Raw genomic sequence first — 22,343 nt, 5'->3', positions numbered from 1 at the left:
AAGAACACTTTGTCATTATTTAAAATAACAATGACACTTTTTACGAAGTACGGACGTGTAAAACGTGTTCCGAGTTTGATTATTACAAGCCAAAAGAGAAAAGTCAACACATAAAACCTTCAAAATGAAACAAGCTCGACAAATTCAAGTGCCAATTTTAATTCAAAAGGACTCGCATATCATAATAATCTGAATATCGAAACAGATATTGATTCTAAATGATCTAGAATGAGAGGCGTCACGAACGCTTCACGATTTGACAAGGCTATCAATACTTTAAAAGATTTATCAAAAAGGCAAATAAATAGAAAAGGTATCGATGAATAGCAGGATTATCAACTAGATATTATTGATTTATCTGTATATGTATAGCTCCTGTAAGTTTCTGTGAGAATTGAGCTGGCTGTAGTTCACTAGCTTTGCTACCGGCTTGTCTTGTCCAACGAGACAATAAGAGTCGGACTCCGTTTCCGCTATTAATGATTTTGATCAGTAGGTCAAGGAACCGGCTGTGGCGAAACCATTTCTATACTATACATTTCGCCTTCCAATTTTAAGTATGCTTTTGCACTAGATATTTCCGCTGACTCGCTTTTTATTGTACCCGTATTAGTATTCAGGGTCATAACTATAACATTTTGCGTTTGCGTTTTTCAAAGTCGGAATATTCGTTGTTCTGTAACGTCTACCAATTCAATTATCTACTTGTTTCTGACCTTTACCCGATAGCCTTTATTATTAATTAATTTTGTTTCAGTATCTTGTTTTGCTTGTTTGCCAGTGTTGTTGTTTCAATTCTTATCAATTTCATTTACTTCACTATTGGTTGTGTATTTTATAGATAAGTTGTTTTGTCTGGCATCGATAGTTTTCGCTGGGGAGGCACAACATCTGCTGTTATAGTTTTTACAACCAATCCTAAATATTTATTATGTCTAGACAACGTACTTATCCTATTGTCTTAAGTTTTTGCATGTCTGTTGAACTTTATGAGGGTACTTAGTTAGGTTTATGCACAGGTAAATTATATTATTGAGCACAATATACTTTTGAAAGTTTGAGGTAAGTGCAGATTTATGTCGATGCTATTGTAGTTTTCAAAGAATTTCTGGACATGTCCAACAAAAACTTAACTACCTAACTTGTTTTATGTCATGATTCTTTTATTCGGTTCCACTTAATTCTGAGATTCTTATTCGAGTAGTCCATTCCGTTATAACGCTAAAGTTCCGATGTCAAAAGATAGGTAAATTGAATAGCAAAAAGAAAAGTCATGCCAAAACTTACAGTTTTAGAATATCCGCTGCAGGCGCTGCCATCGGAAGAGTTGCTCAATCTCCTCTCACTGTTGGAAGCCGGCGGCGACCACGCCGAGCCACTGTCTGACGGCATTTCGGAAACCACCAGAACCGTCTCACATCATAGCTGAACCATACACTAACGTTATAACCGTTTCACAACACTAACACTTCACTTTGCTTCGTCTCCGCTGTCCATTATGCGCCTCCTTTACCTGTAAAAAGAAAAGGAGCGATCAAATAAGGCCCAGGTAGATCCCGAATTAGATTGGGATAATAAATCCGAATTTAGAATCCACGATTACTCTCACTGATAGCAACGCGTAAACCGTTGAGCAATCTAAACATTTGTGCAATGAAATAAAACACAAACGCAATCCGAGATATACAACATGTCTCAATCGTAGAACTCGAACGTGGAGGTTTTTTTCTATGGCGTCCACAAATCTGACCATTCACAAAGGCTATCGCAATATCCCTTATGTAACGTTCACATCAGCACAATAGCATAACAATGAGTGCATTAATTACCCGAATATCAGAATACCACGGATGACCGATTCGCGACAATAACACGGGAACAATAAAGTTGACAATCGTTCGGATATTTAACGCGAATAGCCGTTATTGACAACGTCCCGTGCGTCCGAAGCGTGTCGCGTCGCGGGCGAGACTGGCGCGGCGCGCGGTGATGAGCGTTCAGCGTGCGCCCGCGCCGACCAGATAACAATTTCTTAATCGATAACGCGTTATTATTAGGTACCTACAATAAACTATTTTCTTTCGCAACATATGGTTTAAGTTTTATTGCATTTTTTGCTAGCTACTGCAATGGGAATTGAATCAACGATTCTATTCGGTTACCTTTTTTGGCAGTCGCAGCTGTAGTCAGGTTTAGAATCGATCAGTAATACTTTTCGATTTCACGTGGAACTTGTTTTAAATTTATGCGTCTTCTACGCGAATTTTAATGAGTTCCAGTCACTGGGACTGCAGCTGTTTTTTTAAATATTGGATTTTTCGAAGGATTTGCAGACAGGCGCCAAAAATCCCAGAGGTGTTATCTCGAAAGCTGCTAAATTTTATTGTGAATACTGGCAATATTGCAGTTACCTGCGCGTTATGTCCTTTGTTATTGTGAATCCATTGACAAAGCAGGTACAGGTTTCGAATGGGCAATGAGAGCTGCCAGAAAAAAGGGTGCTCGGCAAACTGTGACCAAGGGCACAATTTTATTACATCTGGCGTCCATTACATTGAATATAAACACTGGCAATTGTTTAGTTTTCATGCTACGTGGACGATAGCATTGAACTGATGTTTAATAATATGTTGTGGCTGTGATAATGGCAAAATTGCTTGAGTCATTATCTTGAAAATTTGAATAGATTCTATTTGTGCACTGCTATTATAAGACTCATAAATTGAGTCCGAATTGATTCTCCTTAGATACCGTGCATCATTGAAGCAGTCTACAAACAAGTTCAAGTACGTTCATTGACATGCAAATTCATGTGTCGAAAGGATTCGCTTTTGGCATGGTAGGGGGCAATCAGCCACACCGGTCCAGACAATCTGACCCTCAAAATTCGTAGAATCGCGCCCCACATTCGTTTATCTCGCATCTGGGGCCGGATTATAATACTATTGCCTCGTGATCCATTACCCATTGAATTGAGACTGCGCCGGCGCAATGTGACAAGCTCGCGCGTGGAGAAATGACACCATTGTGCGCCGTCATGTGACCATGCTGTAAAAATATTGCTGGCAGAGCACTTTCACAATGGTTTGGTGATAGTAGCGTGCAAGCTTGTCACGTTATCGCGTTAATGCGGTTACAACGGATACTGATAAGTACAGCTGTAGTACTCTACTAGATACTCTCGTAGATGTGCAGAGTGACTTTTGCTTGAAGCTCGCTCTGTCTTAGATCGCATCTGCACCCTTCTGGTGAGTATGTGAATGAATGGGTTGGCCTTTCAATATATGCAATCTTGATCATCGACACTATTTCTGTTAACGGTACTAGATGTAAGCCTTCCTTGAAAGTCATATAGCACGGTCTCCCACTTTTTTCATCTACTATCAGCAATCCTTTTAACAAAATAAGTGAGAAGAATGGCAGTGTTTAGGAGCTGCAAAAGGACATATTTTCCAGAAATGTGGTTTTGCAACATTGTTTTTACTTTAAAAACACAAAGTAAAAGGCTAAAGATCACTCTCAATGCAAAATATGGATGATTCATTCAAACACAGAAAAGTTTTTGCTAAATTTCAAATACCTAACAGTGCTAGACTATTACGTAGTCACGTAAAAACATACTTTGCATATGTGAGGTTAAGCCTGAAGGTCATAGATGTTATTGTATATTTTTAAATTCAAAATCAGTTTCAGTTTCAATTTCTATATCGTAAAAAAACAGTATTCTTGTAAGGTTATGTGTAATAGCGACGCAAAAACAGGAAGTTGGCTTCATGTTTTGGCCGTGAACGTTTGGAAAACTTGAAAAATATATTATTTTGCAACTACATATGTGAATATTTTCTTTCATGGGCGTGTATGACTATGAATAGACCCTCTATTTACATTCGGCAGCTAGAATATTGCCAAATGTAAAAATATCATTTACGGTGGACTACATACAAACGTCATATTATCAAGTTAGACTGTGGCATCTTTTAATTATTTGTTATAGGTTCATCTACTTTCAACCAAAAATGTATAGTTTATTGAGGAAACAAACGTTGGCCGTAACAGCATATTACACTTGAAAATTTCGAAGAGTTCATCCATTGTCTAAGTAGCTCAGTTGGAAGAGCAGTCGCCCGGCAAGCGGAAGGTCGTGGGTTCCATTCCCGCCTTAGGCAGTTCGATTTCTTCAAGTTGTTTATAATTTTCAAAATGTATAGCCTGTTATGCTGTCAGCATAAAGTCAAACATTGGATTCTTTGTGAGAGAACGAGACGACATGACCGGAAATGGGTAGCTGGAAGTGCTGCCCATAGTTCATAGTATAGTGGCATAAGGTTTCCTTACATAATACGACATCAAAGCTATATCTCGACATGCCGAAGCGTGGTTGCCCTAATCATGGGACACTTTCTACACAATGTTACACCACAACCCGTAGCACGATAACAGCTGAAATACAGCCCGAATTGCCGCCTCTATTGTTACAGAAGTAAGGTCCAAGTTAATTAAGCAGCCAGGTTTAGGTCACCCAGGATAAAGACAAAGGTCTAGCAAGAGAAATCGCTCGGGCGTCCTTATTTGAGGGTTTATGTAATAGGAAACTATCAGTAACTGGTGTCAACAGATACTTGGCTTGGAACCACTTTGGGTCACATTATAAAGGGGCAAAACTATTCTCAATAATCTATGATTTAATTAAGCTTGTGATGAAATTTTTAGTGCAGATTAAAAATTAAAGCTCATCACGTTCAGATTTGATTCCAATAGATTAGCAATAGAAACTAGGATTAAAATTCAGAATACAACTTACCAAAACAAGCGACCTTCAACGGTCATTAGGTTTTGCTTTTCGTGTTGTAAACTAAAGCCCGGCCTGTGAGCACGTAGAATTTTGTCCAATGATCCCAAGCTACCCATCCTTATCTACTAATAATATGAGTTAAACCCTTCAACTAATCTTATTATAGAATGAGTGGATTGATAACAAGTCCATTGATCGACGAGGACCACAATCCTTTTCAAGGCAAGAGTGAATAGGCACTTACAGGGCAGATATGTACAATCCTAGACTGCATCTTACTTAACACTAGGTACGATTGCGGTAAAATACCCGCATAAAAAAAACCTATGCCTAAGCACCGCTATTTGTCACTATCAGATAGAAGTCTGCAAATCCATATACTTACACAAAGAAAGATTATGGGATGGGTATAGAGCTAAAAGCAGGGGTAAGTATACATGATAAATTCTGGTTAATTGGTAAATAACTTCGAGTTAAAATGTCTTCTTTCACATCCATTAACGCTTGTCCTTCATGATTATCATATCCTGCTTATTACTGAGTAAATAAAAAAAATTGCCCAGCAATTAATACCGGGTGACATTTAAAAGAATCTCAGCTATCGTAAAAGGAGGAGGCAAGGTCGACCAGTAACATATAAGAGAATGCACACATGCATGCAACATTTATATCAACAGAGCAGTTTTTGAGAGTGGAAATTTTTTGCAGTTTCTGCATCGACGTATTACAAAAGTTCTTAAAACAATGTCAATAAAATCTATAGTAGCAAATGCAATTTTTACGGTTGATTGCACTATCTTATAAGACTTTAAAATGAATTTTATACGCGACTGATTTTGCAATAATAACGTAACTAAGTATACTTTTGATTTTGGTTTAAAAAGAAGGTTATTGATACATTTATAGTGATCTAAGACAAATTATTTTAAGGCAGAAATTATGATACAAAATTAGTTTTAATTTAAGCAGCGTACCCAAAAATCTTAATTCTTACATGCCAGATGACTTATAAAACCATTAATGTGCCATTTCAGAAGCGTCAAGTTGAGAAAGATAAATTAAAGTATCGCATTCAAAAAATCTTCAATTAATTAAAATCAAAAATATTTATTCAGTTTAGACCACAAGTGGCACTTACGAACGTCAAATATAGCAAACAATCAAAAGAAAAGGTAGCCCTTATGAGGCACTTTACATGTCTCCTTATCTTTTGGGCTCTACCAGCGCTTCAGTAGTTATCAATATCGCATAGAGTTTTAACTGATTAATTTCAATTAGGTACTCCATTGTTGCTTTGTATAACTATCGAGGTATTTAGGTATAATCTCAGGCAGACACAAATGAGTCAGGGCAATGCCCTCTTACAGATAACGAGCAAACACTGTCGCAATTTCTAGACTCACTAGGCCATGCTGATAAAGACTAGTGTTTATCTAGATTTGAGTCTACATTTATCATAATCACATGCCTGTCCTGTTTGTTTACCACTAGTTTCTGCCTGTGACTTCGCTCGCTTGGATTTCATGTATTAATTGCTAAAATAGATGTCCAGTTATCAGATATTATTTTTATCTTAATTTTAGAGCATGTCCCTGTTAACCAGACTAAGGAAAAAACATTTTAAGCCCATAAAGGTTAAAACACTTGAATCATTTACAGCAGTGTTCCGCAAACTTTTTGTGTTCAAGGCACATCTATAAAAACCAAATTTTTGGAGGTACACCACAAATTAGAAATTAGTTTTTTTTTTTTACTTACTAAAAATAAGTTTATAAAATAACCTTACTTTTCCGAGGCACATCATCTATTGACCATGGAGCACTGTACACCAGTGTACCGCGGTACACACTTAGCGGAACACTGATTTACTAAAAAATTACGATACTATACGAAATTGACTTTTTATCTTCACTACTAGGCGTATTTTAAGTTAACATACCCATTTTATGTTAGCGCCTAGCACAACAACCACTCACAATCACCGATGAAGTAATAAATTAATAAATAAAATAAATATCAACAAGAAAAATATAAGTTTCCTGATTGTAATTAGATCTGTGAAACTAGGAAGGAACGCAACGAACTCAATTAATTTAGCCCGAGTGTTTAAAGCAGCTCATTAAGCACTAATCAAGGAAAGTGAGGAAAGTGAGTAGGTACTTGTTAACAGTGCATTAAATAATATAGTCGCGTGCGGGAAATTTTAAAGTATAGTATATTACTATAGCTTGTTACTATGGTTAGTAACGACATGGAAGTAGAAATGTATGACATTACAGGCTTTAAAGAGTTACATGACCCAATACAACATTTTCAAAATGAACCGACCATTTTGGGGCGAAGTATGCAAGTGCTGAGAAACATCGCAAGAAATTCAGGAAGGAATAAGCTATGTTAATTAGGTCATGAAAGTAAAAATGTATGACATTAGAATAAAGGGTTGAAAGAGTTACAATATGATCCAAAAATCATTTTTAAAATTAACCCACTTTAAAATGACGAAATTAAAAATAAAGCAATGAAAAAAAAAAACAGACCACTTTGGGACTATGTGAACTACTGCTTAGAAGAAGCATCTTAAATCTTCAAAAAGTTCGAAAGAAGAAAAAGTAGGAATTGGAGGATTTGGCTTATGTATTGGCCAGACGGGTTAGGAAGACCTGATGTTCCCATATCTGTGCCTTATTCTTCTTTTTACGATATCTATGGGAATAGTGTGAGTGATTTTATTCTACTCTGCCAGAACTACATGGCTTTGCTACGAACTATTCAATCACTATAAAATCCAATGTTGTCCTAAAAAATCAGCCGATTTAGTGCACTAAACAACGGCCAAGGCGGTTCGTTGAAAAACCTTTATCATCGCATTCGATTTTATGATCTGTACATAGAATAAGTTAAGCAATATAAAGCCACGTTCAGAAGTAGGTACTTACAGAGTAGGTATTTATCAGAAATCTGAATAACGTCAACTGTTAAGGGCTATGCGTCTTTTTCACTCACCTAGGATGTTGGTTTGAGTGACAGAGATGGAATAAAGGGGGTGTTAGTCATCATTATAACCCTTTTGCGGATAATATTTTTGGTTTTATTTAGAATATGCTAATCTCTGGCCTAAAATATAAGAAATAATAAGTAATGTGCGAACGGACTGAGATAATCCTAATTTAGAATGTTTCAGTCTTAACGTCTTAAGTTATCTTATGACCTGTCAAGTACCACAAGAACAGTGACATTGACAACTATTGTTTAGACGCGATAATGGGTTACCAGATCACCGGCAGTCAAGACGTTGAATATACTAGAAGAAAAATTGACAGCTGCACATTGAGTACCGTTGGTAAATGAATTTGTAAACTGTCGTGGTGTGGACAAGGCTTAGCGCAGTAACGGTCAGCAAAAAAGTCCGCCGCGGTCGCCGTCGGCATGCGGGGCGCGTGCGCCTACCGTTACGCCATACTGCGCCGGCGCACAGCAGTGTCTCTATGTAGACAATGCAGTGCATTTTGGTTCGATTTCGTGATCGCTTTATTATCTCCAAGGTCCAAAAATATTTGCTGTTTTTCTTGAAACCTGATCGAAAATCGCTCCCAAAAATATTTGCAAGTTTTTTGAATCCTCATCGAAAAACTGTCTATCGATTTACTGTGGGACATAGACACAGGCTCTTTACTCATATCGTTGCCTAGCACCAAGTCATTTTGTATATGTTCATGGTGCTTTACTTATAGAGAGCTGCGAAGATACTGGTAACTAACCATGAATAAAAAGTTACGTTCTTCTAGAATCGTGTAGACTACTCTTTACGTATATTCTTTAAATAACCGTAGAAGGGCTAGAAGACTTTTTTATAGTAATTTTCATCAAGAATCTATCCTCGGATCCGGTTACTAATGGCTCTATTGGACGGACAGCTGAACGTGCTCTCAGAACTGAATCATCAGTTCCTGGTAAGCAGCAGTTCAAGACACTACTCCATCCCGCTCAATTATACTGAGTACAGCTATTTTGATACATACGGTTGTCCCGCTCTCGCAGCTAATGCTACGAGACAATGATCTCCGGATTAAAGATGACTCAGAGCCGAATGCGAGCTCTTATAAGGGAATCGACTCGTGTGCGTTTTATTTTGGACCATTTTTTGACGAGGAAAATTTTAGGGTCGATTTCAAGGGAACTGCTCCAGGGATCGCACGACCTACAGATTTTGAGTATCGAGGTTTTAATCTAAAATTAAAAGAAAGGAGTAAGTTAAGCGAGGTATACGGCCGAATACTGAAACGCCATTTAAATATTTGACGGCTTCTCAAATAGTTAAGCAGCTCCTAAACTTACATTTCGCATACTCAAAACATTATCTGAGCAGTTCTCAATTTTTAAGCACCTCTCAAATTAAGTTGCACTCAAACGCCACTTAAATGAATTTTCGCATACTGAAACGCCATTCAAATCTAAGCATTACTCAAACAACTGTCAAATCGTCTTAAGCAGCTGTTAAATTTGAGAGTGCTTGCGCGGTATCTTAAATCCTATTCTTATACCTAAATCGACCTAAATAGTGGTAAATAATGTGTGTCATCGTTATCATTTCTTTCGAGCCTCGAGGAAATACCTAGATCTAATCGCAGGAACGCAATAAGGCTGAACGCTATTGAAAAATATTATTATAATGACATGCAATTCCGAGCGAGGTTCCGCGTCTCTAAAGAAACGGTGTTGTTTCTGAATTCATATTCATGGAAGCTCTTTGAAACCCCTCACCAAATGCCATACAACCAGTGGACCAAATACTTATTATAACCCTACTGTTCTACGCAACGGGAAGTTATGAACGTGTACTAGGTGATATCTTCCACATCTAACAGCCAACTGTGCATCGTATAGTGCACGAAGTAACAACCAAAATAGCTGCTATGAAATCGCTTTACATAAACATGCCTATTTCTGAGGATTAAGGGGACATCGCATAGCAGCATTTCCAAGAGTTGTTGATTTGTCAATTTGATGCTCTGTCAGTCAACAATGATAAATGTCAATTGTGGTTACGTTTCGGTCCACGATCGCCACTTAATAGATTTCAACAATAAAAAGTATCACATTTTTAATTAAATAAAAATGCAAGCATTAATTTTTTTATATGATAAAACGAGATTTATATGTAGGTATATAATAGAAACTAAAAATAAACTGTTCTATGTTAAGTTGATTGAGTATATTTCCATAAAAGACAATACATAACCAAACGATGCTGCGTGTAATGGATAAAAGACGTAAAGTTATCATTTGTGTAAATGAAAACATACTTTTTTTGGTAAATGTTGCCATTATGTAAACATTTGAGAGCTGCTTAGCTGATCACGGCTTCAAATCCGTTGAGTAGCGTTTGAGAATACCATTTAAAATTGAAGGATACTTAAATTTAGGAGCCCGTCAGCTGAGTGATAGATTTGAGTAGTGTTTCAGTATTCGGCCGTTAGACTAGCAATAAAATTGCCAGAAGTTGACGTCCGCAAGTTGTCACCACTGTGTAAATCTTACAGAAGTTGGCTTGCCTCAGCTATTTACACAGTGGTAAACAGCTTGCGGAAGTCAACTATTGCAAGTTATATTGCTAGTCTAAACCTCGCAAAAGTGTCTTAATGTGTTTATTACTTATTGTGAAACCCTGGTTTTTTTCAATACGAAGATCATAATATGACTACTCGAATTAATAGATGAATAAAACCTTGCAGCAAGAAGTTCAGGTGTTGTTTTGCTATGTAAATCGCAAGCAGCATGTTAACGCATCACTTACTTGCATAAGAAATTGCCAGGAGTACTTGCAATGAAAAGTGTTGAATAACAAAAACCACGGAATTAGCTGCTTGTTAGTTGATTGTAGGAAAAATCTCTATTAAAGACAATTTATCTCCAATGAAGAATACAACCATCAACAATACCTACTAATATTATAAAGCTGAAGAGTTTGTTTCATTGCTTGAATCGCGCTAATCTCAGGAACTACTTGGTCCCATTTGAAAAAAATATTTTTGCGTTGGATAGCCCATTTATCGAGGAAAGCTTTAGGTATCACCCTACAGCCAATGGGGGCGGAGCAGTAAAGAAAAATTTTGCAAAAACTGGTAATATTATTCAAACTATTTTCACAAAGGCGCGGGCACAGCTAGTGATTTCATTCCTAACAATCGTTTCTACCATCAATCAAAACAAATTCAAATCTAGAAATTACAACTTGACGTTATAAATGTCCACTGGTTGTATCAAATCGATGTTTAGAGATATGTAAATGACATTCTGACAGCGTTATCGGGTCTTACGCTCGCTGGTCACGTCTGGCCCAACTCGGACGCAGGCCAATAATTCAATTTAGTAGGACGATGGTTGCGGTGAGATATGCACTGTGGAGCGGTTACGTGTGGTGACGCTACTGGTGCAGCGGAGAGCGTGTGACAAGACGTTCGTTCGTTTCAGCCGAAAGACGTCCACTGCTGGACAAAGACCTCCCCCAAGTATTTCCACAAAGACCGGTCCCGCGCCGCTCGAATCCAGGCACCTCCCGCGATCTTCACCAGATCGTCTGTCCACCTAGTGGGAGGCCTGCCCACACTACGTCTTGTGGCTCGTGGTCGCCAGTTAAGAACTTTCCTGCCCCAGCGGCCATCAGCTCTACGAGCTATGTGCGACCACGTCTCAGATCCGTATACCATCACTGGCAACACACACTGGTCAAAGACTTTTGACAAGGCGACAGGCTCGAAATAGATTAATTTCGTTGCGGGTCCAATGACAGTTTAACTTTCCCCGGGACAAACTTAACCTTCACTGGTTGGGTTTTTATTGCCGGTCAAGATGTAGATCCTGGCTACACAGGAGTTGCAGCGGCGGGAATGAGAGGAGGGAATAGTCCCGTTGACAGGCTCGAAAATGACATTGGTACAGTCTACTAACCACCACTGTCATTGCTACAAACCTCAAAAGGTTTAATGGCTAAACAGAAGAAGAAGAAGAAAATCAGTTCTGTGGTCTAGTGGGTCATAAGAACAATGTTAACATTGTTGAGATTTATTAGTTGGATATAAGATGGTCAGTTCTTGTGGTTGAGGATTCCGGATGAAGCTCGCTCAACATTCGGCCAGATTTAGAACATTCCTCAATTGAAGTCTGATCAAGGACGCAAATGACATAAATGACAAACTTGTAAACTCCAGACAAGATCCAGAATCTCAAAAGAACCTTGAAATTTGTTTGATTATTTATTTTTAAATTTAATATACGAGTATCTCCACTTCGCAGCTCTTCGACTATTCTTCTCCAATCTCTATTGTGTCCCATTTCTCGAATCTCCCTATCTAGTTTTTATTATTCCGTCTATTTTGGAAGCCAGTTTTCAAATACCAATGATTTATTGCTAGCCGCTTCCCGCTAAGTCCGAGGACACCGGCATACAATCAAAACCAAAATGGACATTTCCCATATTGGCACGATGATAAGTATATTACCTGCAGCTGAGTGATGACGAAAACGCACTTTACCGTTTGATATACAATCATTGAAATGTTTATATGAATGTGAAATCGGATTTATGCGTTCATATTTACATGGGCAATGTATACGGTCATTATAATCGTTTAATAGACAATGACATATATCACAATAAACAGAAAGCTGAAGACATAAGGGTGTATGAATATCTACATCAGACTGTTAAACTCAGGCAGACTAGCAACATTTCCATCATCATCATTATCATCTCGGCCATAGGACGTCCACTGCTGAACATAGGCCTCCCCCAATGCTTTCCATGTTGCCCGGTTGGTAGCGGCCTGCGTCCAGCGCCTTCCTGCTTGATGTCGTCGGTCCATCAGTCGTCGGTACATTTATTTCCATACTAAATGTCAATTCAAACTTTTTTAATAAGGCCCAATATGTCGTCTGTTCTATTTGACATTAGATTAAATCGTGCATCCTAACTTGGGTTTATTTTTGCAGGTTCAAGCACAGCATCAGTACATCGATATAGACAAAATACCCCGGTGTAAGTAATAAGGTGTTTGCTCCATCCACTAGGAGATTTCCCAACGTTGCACCTAACTCTAAAACACATCCAACGGTTATCAGCTCTACGTAAACTATGACTAAAGTATGCTTATCCTTCGGGCTGTGTCTATTACATAAACCAAGAGATAAACTCATTTCTGTACCACAAATAGCCTTATCCTTAACTTAATATCCTTAAATCCTACGCGAGAAATAAACTCTATCAACACCCATTAACAAGCATATAGCAAAGGCATTGCGAAGGTAAAAGTGAATTAATAGAAACAGATCTACCCTCATCAAAATGCCAACATAATTATCCATTCATTCATAGCTCACTATTGAATAATCATTACTTGTAGTACAATAGACAGACAATAGAAATACAGAAACTGCACAGTAAAAACGTGAGCGAAGTTAACCTTTTAAGGCAATTTAAAGATATCTGTGCGCATACGCACGGAATTTCAACGAAAGTGAGCTGGCGATAGAGCTGGTATAGTTCGACAGCTTTATATCGATAGTCGATAAACCTTTTATGTTCTGTATTGGCACCACGAGTGGTTAAAGTTGGACTCTCGATCTAAAGTTCTAAACGATCTAGGATACAACAATTGATGACAAAAAAATGTTTAGAGACTGTACAAACGATTGATCAAACACCTATGAAGACTGTATCACTTCACTAGGGCTGGGATAAGTGGTGAACGGTAATTCGAAAAAGACTTATTTTTATTAAAAATAATCGTTTTCATGTCGATATTTCTGACTTACATTACACACCGCTTCTAACTAGCAAAAACACAATATTATTGACCAGTATTTTCTAATAATATTTAAAAAAATATAGTACACGAAAAATTGTTTACGGAAGGTGATACTATTAATGTTTGTTTTATAACGCTACGATACGATATACAGGGTGTCCCGTAATGTAACGTCAAGCCGGAACTGGGTGTTGAGGCAAGTTGTGCTGGTTATCAGAAAAATATAAAAAAAAATCTATGTGGCATATTTTAAAAATAATAGGCATTAAAAAAAAATCTAAAAATTCTACTCCAGGTGACGGTCCTTTTGCTCGTGTTGCCACAAATCTTCACTTTTTCCAATTTTTTTTTTTGTTATGTAACCCTGAATAATGCTTCTCTAAATTGTTATCAAAATTACAAAACCAGCTGCTCCAGCTTGGATGAAAAAAATACATTATTCCCAAAAAAAATTTCAAAATAAAAATTTTGCCTAGTTTAAACTGACTGTACTAAAAAAAAATGTACTACGCGAGTGTGGCAAGTGACGTCATAATTTGGCGCATTTAGTAAGGATTCCAAAATGGTATAACACTTGGTAAATTTTTGCTGTAATTGTCGACAATTTTTGGTTTTTTGGAAATAGTCCCGTTTTTAACTTTATCTACCTTGGTTAAAAATTATTATTCTAATGTGCCCAAAATTCAAGTTTCTGTGACTGACTACCGTACAGTCAGTCACAGAAACTTTTGTCACCATGACAGTAATTAGTAGTTGACATACTGTAACAAAATTAACCCGTGCGCGCGCGCCTTTACTACCTGCTCTGCCTGCACTTGTACTTGGTAACAGGGATAATAAGGATATGAAGTTTCGGTTATGGATACGGTTACGGATATTAGAATAATATACCGGTTTCGGTTACGGTCACGGATATGAAATCATTTCAGATTATCCGAAAGTCTCGGATAATTTCGGTTACGGAATTATTGGAATTTCAAAAATGTAGGTATAATTCAAATAGCAAGATGCTGCGTGAGCGTGACCCACATAGCTACTTTATGTACCAACTAAGACGACACCTATGTATGATAAAGGTAAAACAGGCTGGCATATTAGATGGTGCCAGCGAATGGCAGACAAGTTGGTAACAAATATTAAAATTTAAGGTACAATTCCAAGACGGGTCGCAGACCGCAAACTGCAACCGCAAACTGCAAAACTATGAAATCGGCAGCGCGGCATTGCAGCTGCGGCGTGTATACTGCAGATTTCATAGAGTTTTGCAGTTTGGCCTTTATCCGAAACTATCCGTAACTTTTGAATCAGTTTCGGTTACGGTTATGGACATTTTTTTATTTCGGATATCCGATAGTTTCGGTTACGGTTACGGATATCCATAACATCCCTGCTTGGTAAGATGGCCCTCTCCGTCCCGCTCATACCTTTTAAAATGTCTTCTCCACCTCACTTAAGCCAGAAACTTGCATTTTGGGCACATTAAAATAATATTTTTAACCAAGGTAGATAAAGTTAAAAACGGGATTATTTCCAATAAACAAAAATTGTCGACAATTACAGCAAGATTTTACAAAGTGTTATACCATTTTGGAATCCTTACTAAATGCGCCAAATTATGACGTCACTTGCCACACTCGCGTAGTACAATTTTTTTTCAGTACAGTCAGTTTAAACTAGGTAAAATTTTTATTTTGATATTTTTTTTGGGAATAATGTATTTTTTTCATCCAAGTTGGAGCAGCTGGTTTTGTAATTTTGATAACAATTTAGAGAAGCATTATTCAGGGTTACATAACAAAAAAAAAATTTGGAAAAAGTGAAGATTTGTGGCAACACGAGCAAAAGGACCGTCACCTGGAGTAGAATTTTTAGATTTTTTTTAAATGCCTATTATTTTTAAAATATGCCACAGATTTTTTTTTATATTTTTCTGATAACCAGCACAACTTGCCTCAACACCCAGTTCCGGCTTGACGTTACATTACGGGACACCCTGTATATCATATCGTTTATACCTATTTATTTGGTGAATGACGTTAATTGCTAGTTATTTATTTTCATTTATTTATTTAAATGCATACACAACAAGTAACAATTACAAATATATGCTATATATAAATATAGTTAATTCATTTTAGAACAATCGCAGTCTTATTGTTAAATTATACAAGCAATTACTTGTGTGTAACATACTATTCATATTGCGCGAGGAATAAAATTGATTTAAATTTAAGAACACTTGTACAACACTCGTATTTTGTCATCGTAATTAATAGTCAAGGAATCTAATATACGACGTTTTTTTACTTTCAGTAACTTACATAAAACTGTATCAAAAGATATTTCTAATATTACATACTAGCGGCCGCTCGCGACTTCGTTACGCGTGGATCCCGTTTTACCCCCTTAGGGGTGGAGTTTCGTAAAATCCTTTCTTAGCTGATGCCTACGTCATAACATTTAGGTACCTGCATGCCAAATTTCAGTCCGATCCGTCCAGTGGTTTGGGCTGTGCGTTGATAGATCACTATGTCAGTCAGTCAGTCACCTTTGAGTTATATATCGAGATCGATGATTATTTATCGATACAACAACGTACGTCACTACTGGGCATCGAACCCGCGGGTTGCGCAAAGCTTTGCTTAGCTAATTATCCACGTACTGGGAAATAACAGAATGCGCGTGCGCCGCCAAAAGCGAAACCGGGGAAATGTTGATAAATATTAAATATTATTTCTATCATAATGCTTTCTTTTGCGTTACGTGAGTATAGTGAACCTTCCAAATAATAGTGTACAGTTGATTACATATAAGACTACATTAAAATGTTCATCATAAAATAGCACCTAAGTATTAAAACAATATTAAATGCCACAACAGCTTGTCGTGCTATCGGAGTAAGAAAACTGTTTTTGTTGTATTGTTTAGGCAATTCTTTTTATGGTAAAGCAAAATGTTCAAAAATATCCAGTATTTCCCAGTTTTTCACTGGTCGCTTAGCGAGCACTTTTGCGAAGTTACGGTTTTTCGAAGTTCATACAACTGTAATATCAAAACTACACCATGTTTAGCGAATTAGCAATTTTCGTGTCGATTTTTAGTGGTCATAAAGACAAAAGTTTTAGAAATCTTTTTACACCAATAACTTTACAAAATCTCTAACATCGCACATAACATAATAATTATAAGCATTCACAGGCTCTTTAAAGTAGGCACATTAATGATATAATTATGATAATTATAACTTCTCACTTATCTTAGTAAGTCGTAAAATTTGTAAATTTTGCAAGCGGAACATAAAGAAACGAGTAAGTAGGTAACTAGGCAATGTGATTTTGTAATTAATATTGCATGTTTATTATTTTTTTAATATGGCACTTATGAATTACGTACCACATACCCTGTTTTAATGTAATCTGTGTGAATTTTTGCACTAAAGTTTAGAAAAAAACAACATTTTATTTAATGTTTTTAACTTAGGGTTGTACCTACATTCTAACCTTAACACTTTATTCTTGTATACAAAACGTTTAACTCGTTAAAAAATTCTTAATCTGGTTTATAACTTTTAGTCCCTTTCTTCAGAAACAAGTGTCTGGCACTTCTGACGAAAGAACTACATTCTATTAAGACAGTAAAACATTGTAAATGGCCGCCTACACCAATCAAAAGAGAGAACATACATTCCAATTTCAATATAAACCAAAACAAACTGTCATTTAATATTCAAATCCCACGAAACAAAGAATGTATCTTAATTAACAAGCTTTCGTTAACTTTCGATTTCTGGCCCTTCGTTAAAACTGATTTTGAATTCATTAACCTTTATTAAGTTATAAAAATATCAACCTTTCATTTTAAACCCGCTCCATACAAGATTTTAGAAAAATGGTAGAAACACTTGAAGTTTCTAGTGATGTCATAAACCCCCATATGTTAGCACTTGACATTCTAAAAACTTTTTGTAGTTTGGAATCCGTCTTGGAATCCTTTACGACAGAAATATAAATAGTGCAAAGTGTAATGTGCGAGTCTGTGTTTAAAAATTTAGTTACAACTTTTTTCTTAATCACCGTGATCACGGACAGCCAGATAGATTCAAAACTATTTAGTGCCCAAATTGCATTTTTACTCAATGTCGCTTACGACAAGACTGTTTAGTGGTTACAATTTAACAGAAACCGACAAAAAAGAGTCATAAAATATACATACTAATCGTCTGTAATTTCTCTACATTTGCATCTAAAGTATGCAGTCCACAACAAAGTCGATGATTAGCATAATTAAGTTTCAATAAGCGCAACGAATTTGTAGCAAATGAGACGTATGACGTTCGACTTAAGAATATGATTTAAGTGACATCTCTCCTAGACATTCGGGTGAGATATACTCGTAGATCAAAATGGCGGCGATAATGAAGTAACTCAATGTGCCACTCAAGTAACTATTATATCTGCTACATACCTACACTAATCTTCCATAGATTGTTTTTGTGCCGTGGAATGTCTAAAAAACAAAAGCAAACGATTCTATTGCACTTTCCAGTCCGACTTTACATGCAGTCTGCCAATAGAAACTGATATGGAATCAATTTTTATCATTATAATTTTCCAAAATCGTCATTATTCGCGCGGAATATTTGGAACAATTTCGCAAACTGATAGTATTTAAGCAATTTTCGCTACCGCGCCCGCTATCGCGTCACCCATCACAAACAAAGTTGCCATTAAAAAAAACATCGGCAAGTAACATGGCAACAAGAAGCTGGTCTAAGGAGCCAAAGCAGCGGTCTACATTCCGGCGGGCAGGTTGTGAAACGTGCGCGGGTATGCACCATAAATGTAGATGGCACATGTCCCCTTGCCTATCCAGTTTAGGGTTGCCACTAGCCGTCACTCAGGCACAGACCCATGTATTATGTCTGACCATTCGTTGTCACTCACGAATCTCATGTTGTGTAAATTGTGTTATTTCATCATCATCAGTACAGTGGTCTCAATTTACTGAAGGCAAATCAAAGATTCAGCACGAGACCCTCAATTAAACAGAGGCAAATGGAAGATTCAGAACCAATGTGTGTTACCAGTGATAAGTTATGGCTCGGAAACGTGGCCTCTCACTATAGGCCTTATACAGAAGCTCAAAGTTGCACAGCGTGCTATGGAGAGGGCTATGCTTGGTGTTTCTTTGCGAGATCGAATCAGAAATGAGGAGATCCGTAAACGAACCAAAGTCGCTGACATAGCCCGACGGATTAGCAAGCTGAAGTGGCAATGGGCAGGGCACATAGTACGCAGAATTGACGGCCGATGGGGCAGAAAGGTTCTGGAATGGAGGCCGCGTACCGGAAAACGCAGCGTGGGACGTCCACCTACAAGGTGGACCGACGACATCGTAAAGGTAGCGGGGAGGCGCTGGACGCAGGCCGCTACCAATCGGTCAACATGGAAAGCATTGGGAGAGGCCTATGTTCAGCAGTGGACGTCCTATGGCTGAAATGATGATGATGATGATGATGAAATGGAAGATTTGGCTTACACTCCCAATACTGGCTAGGCGGGTTGGGGTTTCATGATGTTTGAATTTGTTCCTCTTAGGGCCGATTTTTCAATCGTCAGTTAACTTTTACCTATCTGAAGAATAAACTTGTAATTTTGACATATTTCCCATAGCGAAACTGTCAAAGTGCCAAACTTATTCTTCAGTTATTAATAGTTATCCAACGATTGAAAAATCAGCCTTTAATCGCCTTTAAGCGACATCCACGGGAAGAGTGGCAACACATGTCCCAAAATGTTTTAGCCGTAGTAACAACAATTTAAATAATATTGAGAACTTAATTGTTTGATATCCAGTAAAGGTATAAAGCTAAAGTTGGAGCGCCTATGAAATTGGCCCAAACTTTTAATCAAAATTTTATCAAATAAGATAATTTAATATGTTTTTTTATAACTATGTATGCTCCTATAAATCACCCTTAATAGTCCGATTGGCAGCCCTAGATTGTCGCAGTAGTGCAGCATATGTGACGAAATAAGACCCTCGCCAGATGGCCGGTGCGCCGGCGCAGTGCGTCCGAGCTTAGGGTTACAGCACCACCAGTAACCAGAGAAGTGACCGGATTGAGGTCACCTCCGTAGACTTACTTGATTTCTCGTGGAATAGTATTGTAGTAGAAAATATGAGAGATTTGAAAACTCGAGTTAAAATCAAGTCAACACTGGTGACGTTGGTTACGACATTTTCGAAGGCTAGTTAGTCAAAACAGATTCGCGCTTGATATGAGTGAAATTGATTTTTACTCAATGAACTAATATTATCATATGCGAAAGTTTGTTTGGATGTCTGGATGGATATTTGTTACTCTTTCACGCAACAACTACTGAACGGATTTTGATGAAACTTTACAGTATTATTGTTTATAACCCAGAATAACATATTATTATAGACTATAATTTATGCCGATCTGTAACAAACTAAATTTCACGCGAGTGAAGCCGCAAACAAAAGAATTGAATAGGCTCTTAAATTACTGAACCTATTTGAAACCATTAGAATTCTAGTTCTACATTATTTCTGATGAACATAGGCGGTATGAAGTTCGCTGGATCAATAGTTTGGATAAGATTTCTAGCTCGAGAATAAACCCCCTGGCCTTATCAAGATTAATTTATTAACTTTACGTTGTCATTGTTTATGAATAAGGGACAAAAGTCTTAAGCTCACCAGCTGACGCTTTTCTGGCTCGGGCTGCCTTTTTTATTCATGCGGAAACATCGCGCAAAGGGATTTGTCAAGTTGATGTTTTTATATTATTTTTTATAAGTTTTAAAAAAGGACACCGCGACAAACTGGCGCCAGCCAGTATGTAGATGTATAAAACCTTTAAATTAACTTTAAAATAAATGAGATCTGGTAGCAGCGTTGCCAGTTTTTTTTTTTCGCCAAGTCGGGACTTTGGTACTTTTTGAGTGAAAATAGCGGGATTCTTCCGTCAAAAGCGGGACATAGTAAAAAAACGTATTATAATCAAAGGTTTTCAAATATTTATCTTTTTATTTGACTTAAAATTACGTTTACGTGACAATAGATAGCAAAAGTAGCCATAGAAAATGTATTTTAACAAAAAAATAATATTTTAAATCAGTATGGCTAGCACGAAAATCTTTCGAGTTCAAATCGCCATCAAAAGATTTAGTACGAAAACTACAACAGCACCGTTGTGGACGTGTCGTAAAGTGAACTTAGTGTAAGAAATGGTTGCACGAAACTTATTTTGAGAATCAAAATTGTCACGTTATCGTTTAATTTGAAGGTTGAGTATCGAATTTTATCGGATACGCAAACGATTCGAAGACGAAAGTTGTTCATGCTAGAGGTACAGATTTACTCTATCATTAAATTCGTCTTTAGAATAAAAAAAGAAAAAATATCGAAATTAAAAAAGTTTTATTATTTACAATAATATGGCGTTTCAAACAATAGTCTGGTGAAGTGAGTGTTTCTCTCCGAAAAGCGGGACCGAGCCTGTCCCGCGCGGGACATTTAAATTTGATTAAAAAATCGGGACGTCCCGCCAAAATCGGGACGTCTGGCAACGCTGTCTGGTAGGAATCGAGAACATAATATAGTCCAGTCATTATAGTAAGTTCACCTCGGAATTCGAGATACCCAGCTGTAAGTCTGTAAATACGTGTATGGGTCATTCTAAGTTAAGAGGTACTTTCGATGGCAAGGGCAAAAAAGTACATTTTTTTTATTCTAACTACCTAATTAACCTATTTATTGCTTAAAACTAAATGTCTTCTACATGCTCACTTAATTTTATTACAGAAATGTACACAGTTTAGTCACAATAAGTTCTAATACAAGAAAAAAGTCACTCCCCTGGGCTGTCCCAAACCCGACTTTATTTGTAAACCAGTTATTATGAATGTATTAAAATTAAATAATTACTTCATCATCATTAATTTTATACAGAACAATAACTTAGGAACACTGTCTTATAAGTCAAATTACATAAATTCAAATTTTTCATAAATAATATCAATGCCGAAATTCGTCCTCCGTATTTTGTGTCTCGTCCCCTGGCTTTTTGTTTTTGTTTAAAAATCAGTTTTGTTTTACTATTTTGTGGAAGTTGTGGCCTTTAGTGCATAGGATGTAACGTGAAGCTATCAACAAGAGGCGCATAAGCCGACTGCGAAGTCATTTTAACCGACATTTCAATCACGCCGCTCGACTGGGTGTAGAAGTGTTGAGTGAATGCAGTCTTTCCTCTGGTAAGTTTTATTTAGCAATTATTTGTTAAAATACTAATGTAAACTTCAATATTTACTATGAATAGTGCATACATTGTTACGTTTGGTTGTGAATTGCGTACGAGAAACACTTTTACGGCTATTTTAGATATTGATCGAAAATGTATCTCCCCTGGCGTATTTCCCCTGGCTTTTTTGATGGCAGGGGAGATTCTTAATGTCCAGGGAAGATACATTTGTATGCGTTTTCATGAATACTTCTATATTTTTCTCTGAACCTTTACTTGGCATTATGTATATCTTAGCTTTACAATTTAATGTTACTTTTTTACAGAAAAAATGGCATCTAGAAAGCTAAAGCGCTTGAGAAAACCTGCCCGAATATGAAAACTTTCACCGTAGATATACCGTAGACATACTATCGGAAAAAGCAGCAACATTAGGTTCTACTGAAGGTATAAATACTTTTTTAGGCACAGTAAAGGT

General features: G+C 37.1%; 1 protein-coding gene across 5 annotated transcripts in view; it reads right to left on the bottom strand.

The window, feature by feature from the left end:
* Positions 1-22,343, bottom strand: part of LOC135081442 (LIM domain only protein 7) — a 264,365-nt gene that overhangs the window by 119,108 nt on the left and 122,914 nt on the right. For 3 of the 5 annotated variants that reach the window (XM_063976127.1, XM_063976130.1, XM_063976131.1), the window contains exons 1-2: positions 1,830-1,984; positions 1,288-1,513 (exon numbers count right to left, since the gene is read on the bottom strand). In XM_063976127.1, the coding sequence (XP_063832197.1) occupies positions 1,288-1,392 (105 nt within the window). In that variant the 5' untranslated portion in view covers positions 1,393-1,513; positions 1,830-1,984. Of the gene's footprint in view, positions 1-1,287; positions 1,514-1,829; positions 1,985-22,343 lie in introns of those variants that run through there. The other 2 variants (XM_063976129.1, XM_063976128.1) reach the window with 1 other exon arrangement.

This window comes from Ostrinia nubilalis, chromosome 20, assembly GCF_963855985.1.
Source record: "Ostrinia nubilalis chromosome 20, ilOstNubi1.1, whole genome shotgun sequence".
Taxonomy (NCBI): Eukaryota; Metazoa; Arthropoda; class Insecta; order Lepidoptera; family Crambidae; genus Ostrinia; species Ostrinia nubilalis.
The sequence above is the reverse complement of the archived record's forward strand: the minus strand, read 5'-3'. Positions and strand labels throughout refer to the sequence as shown.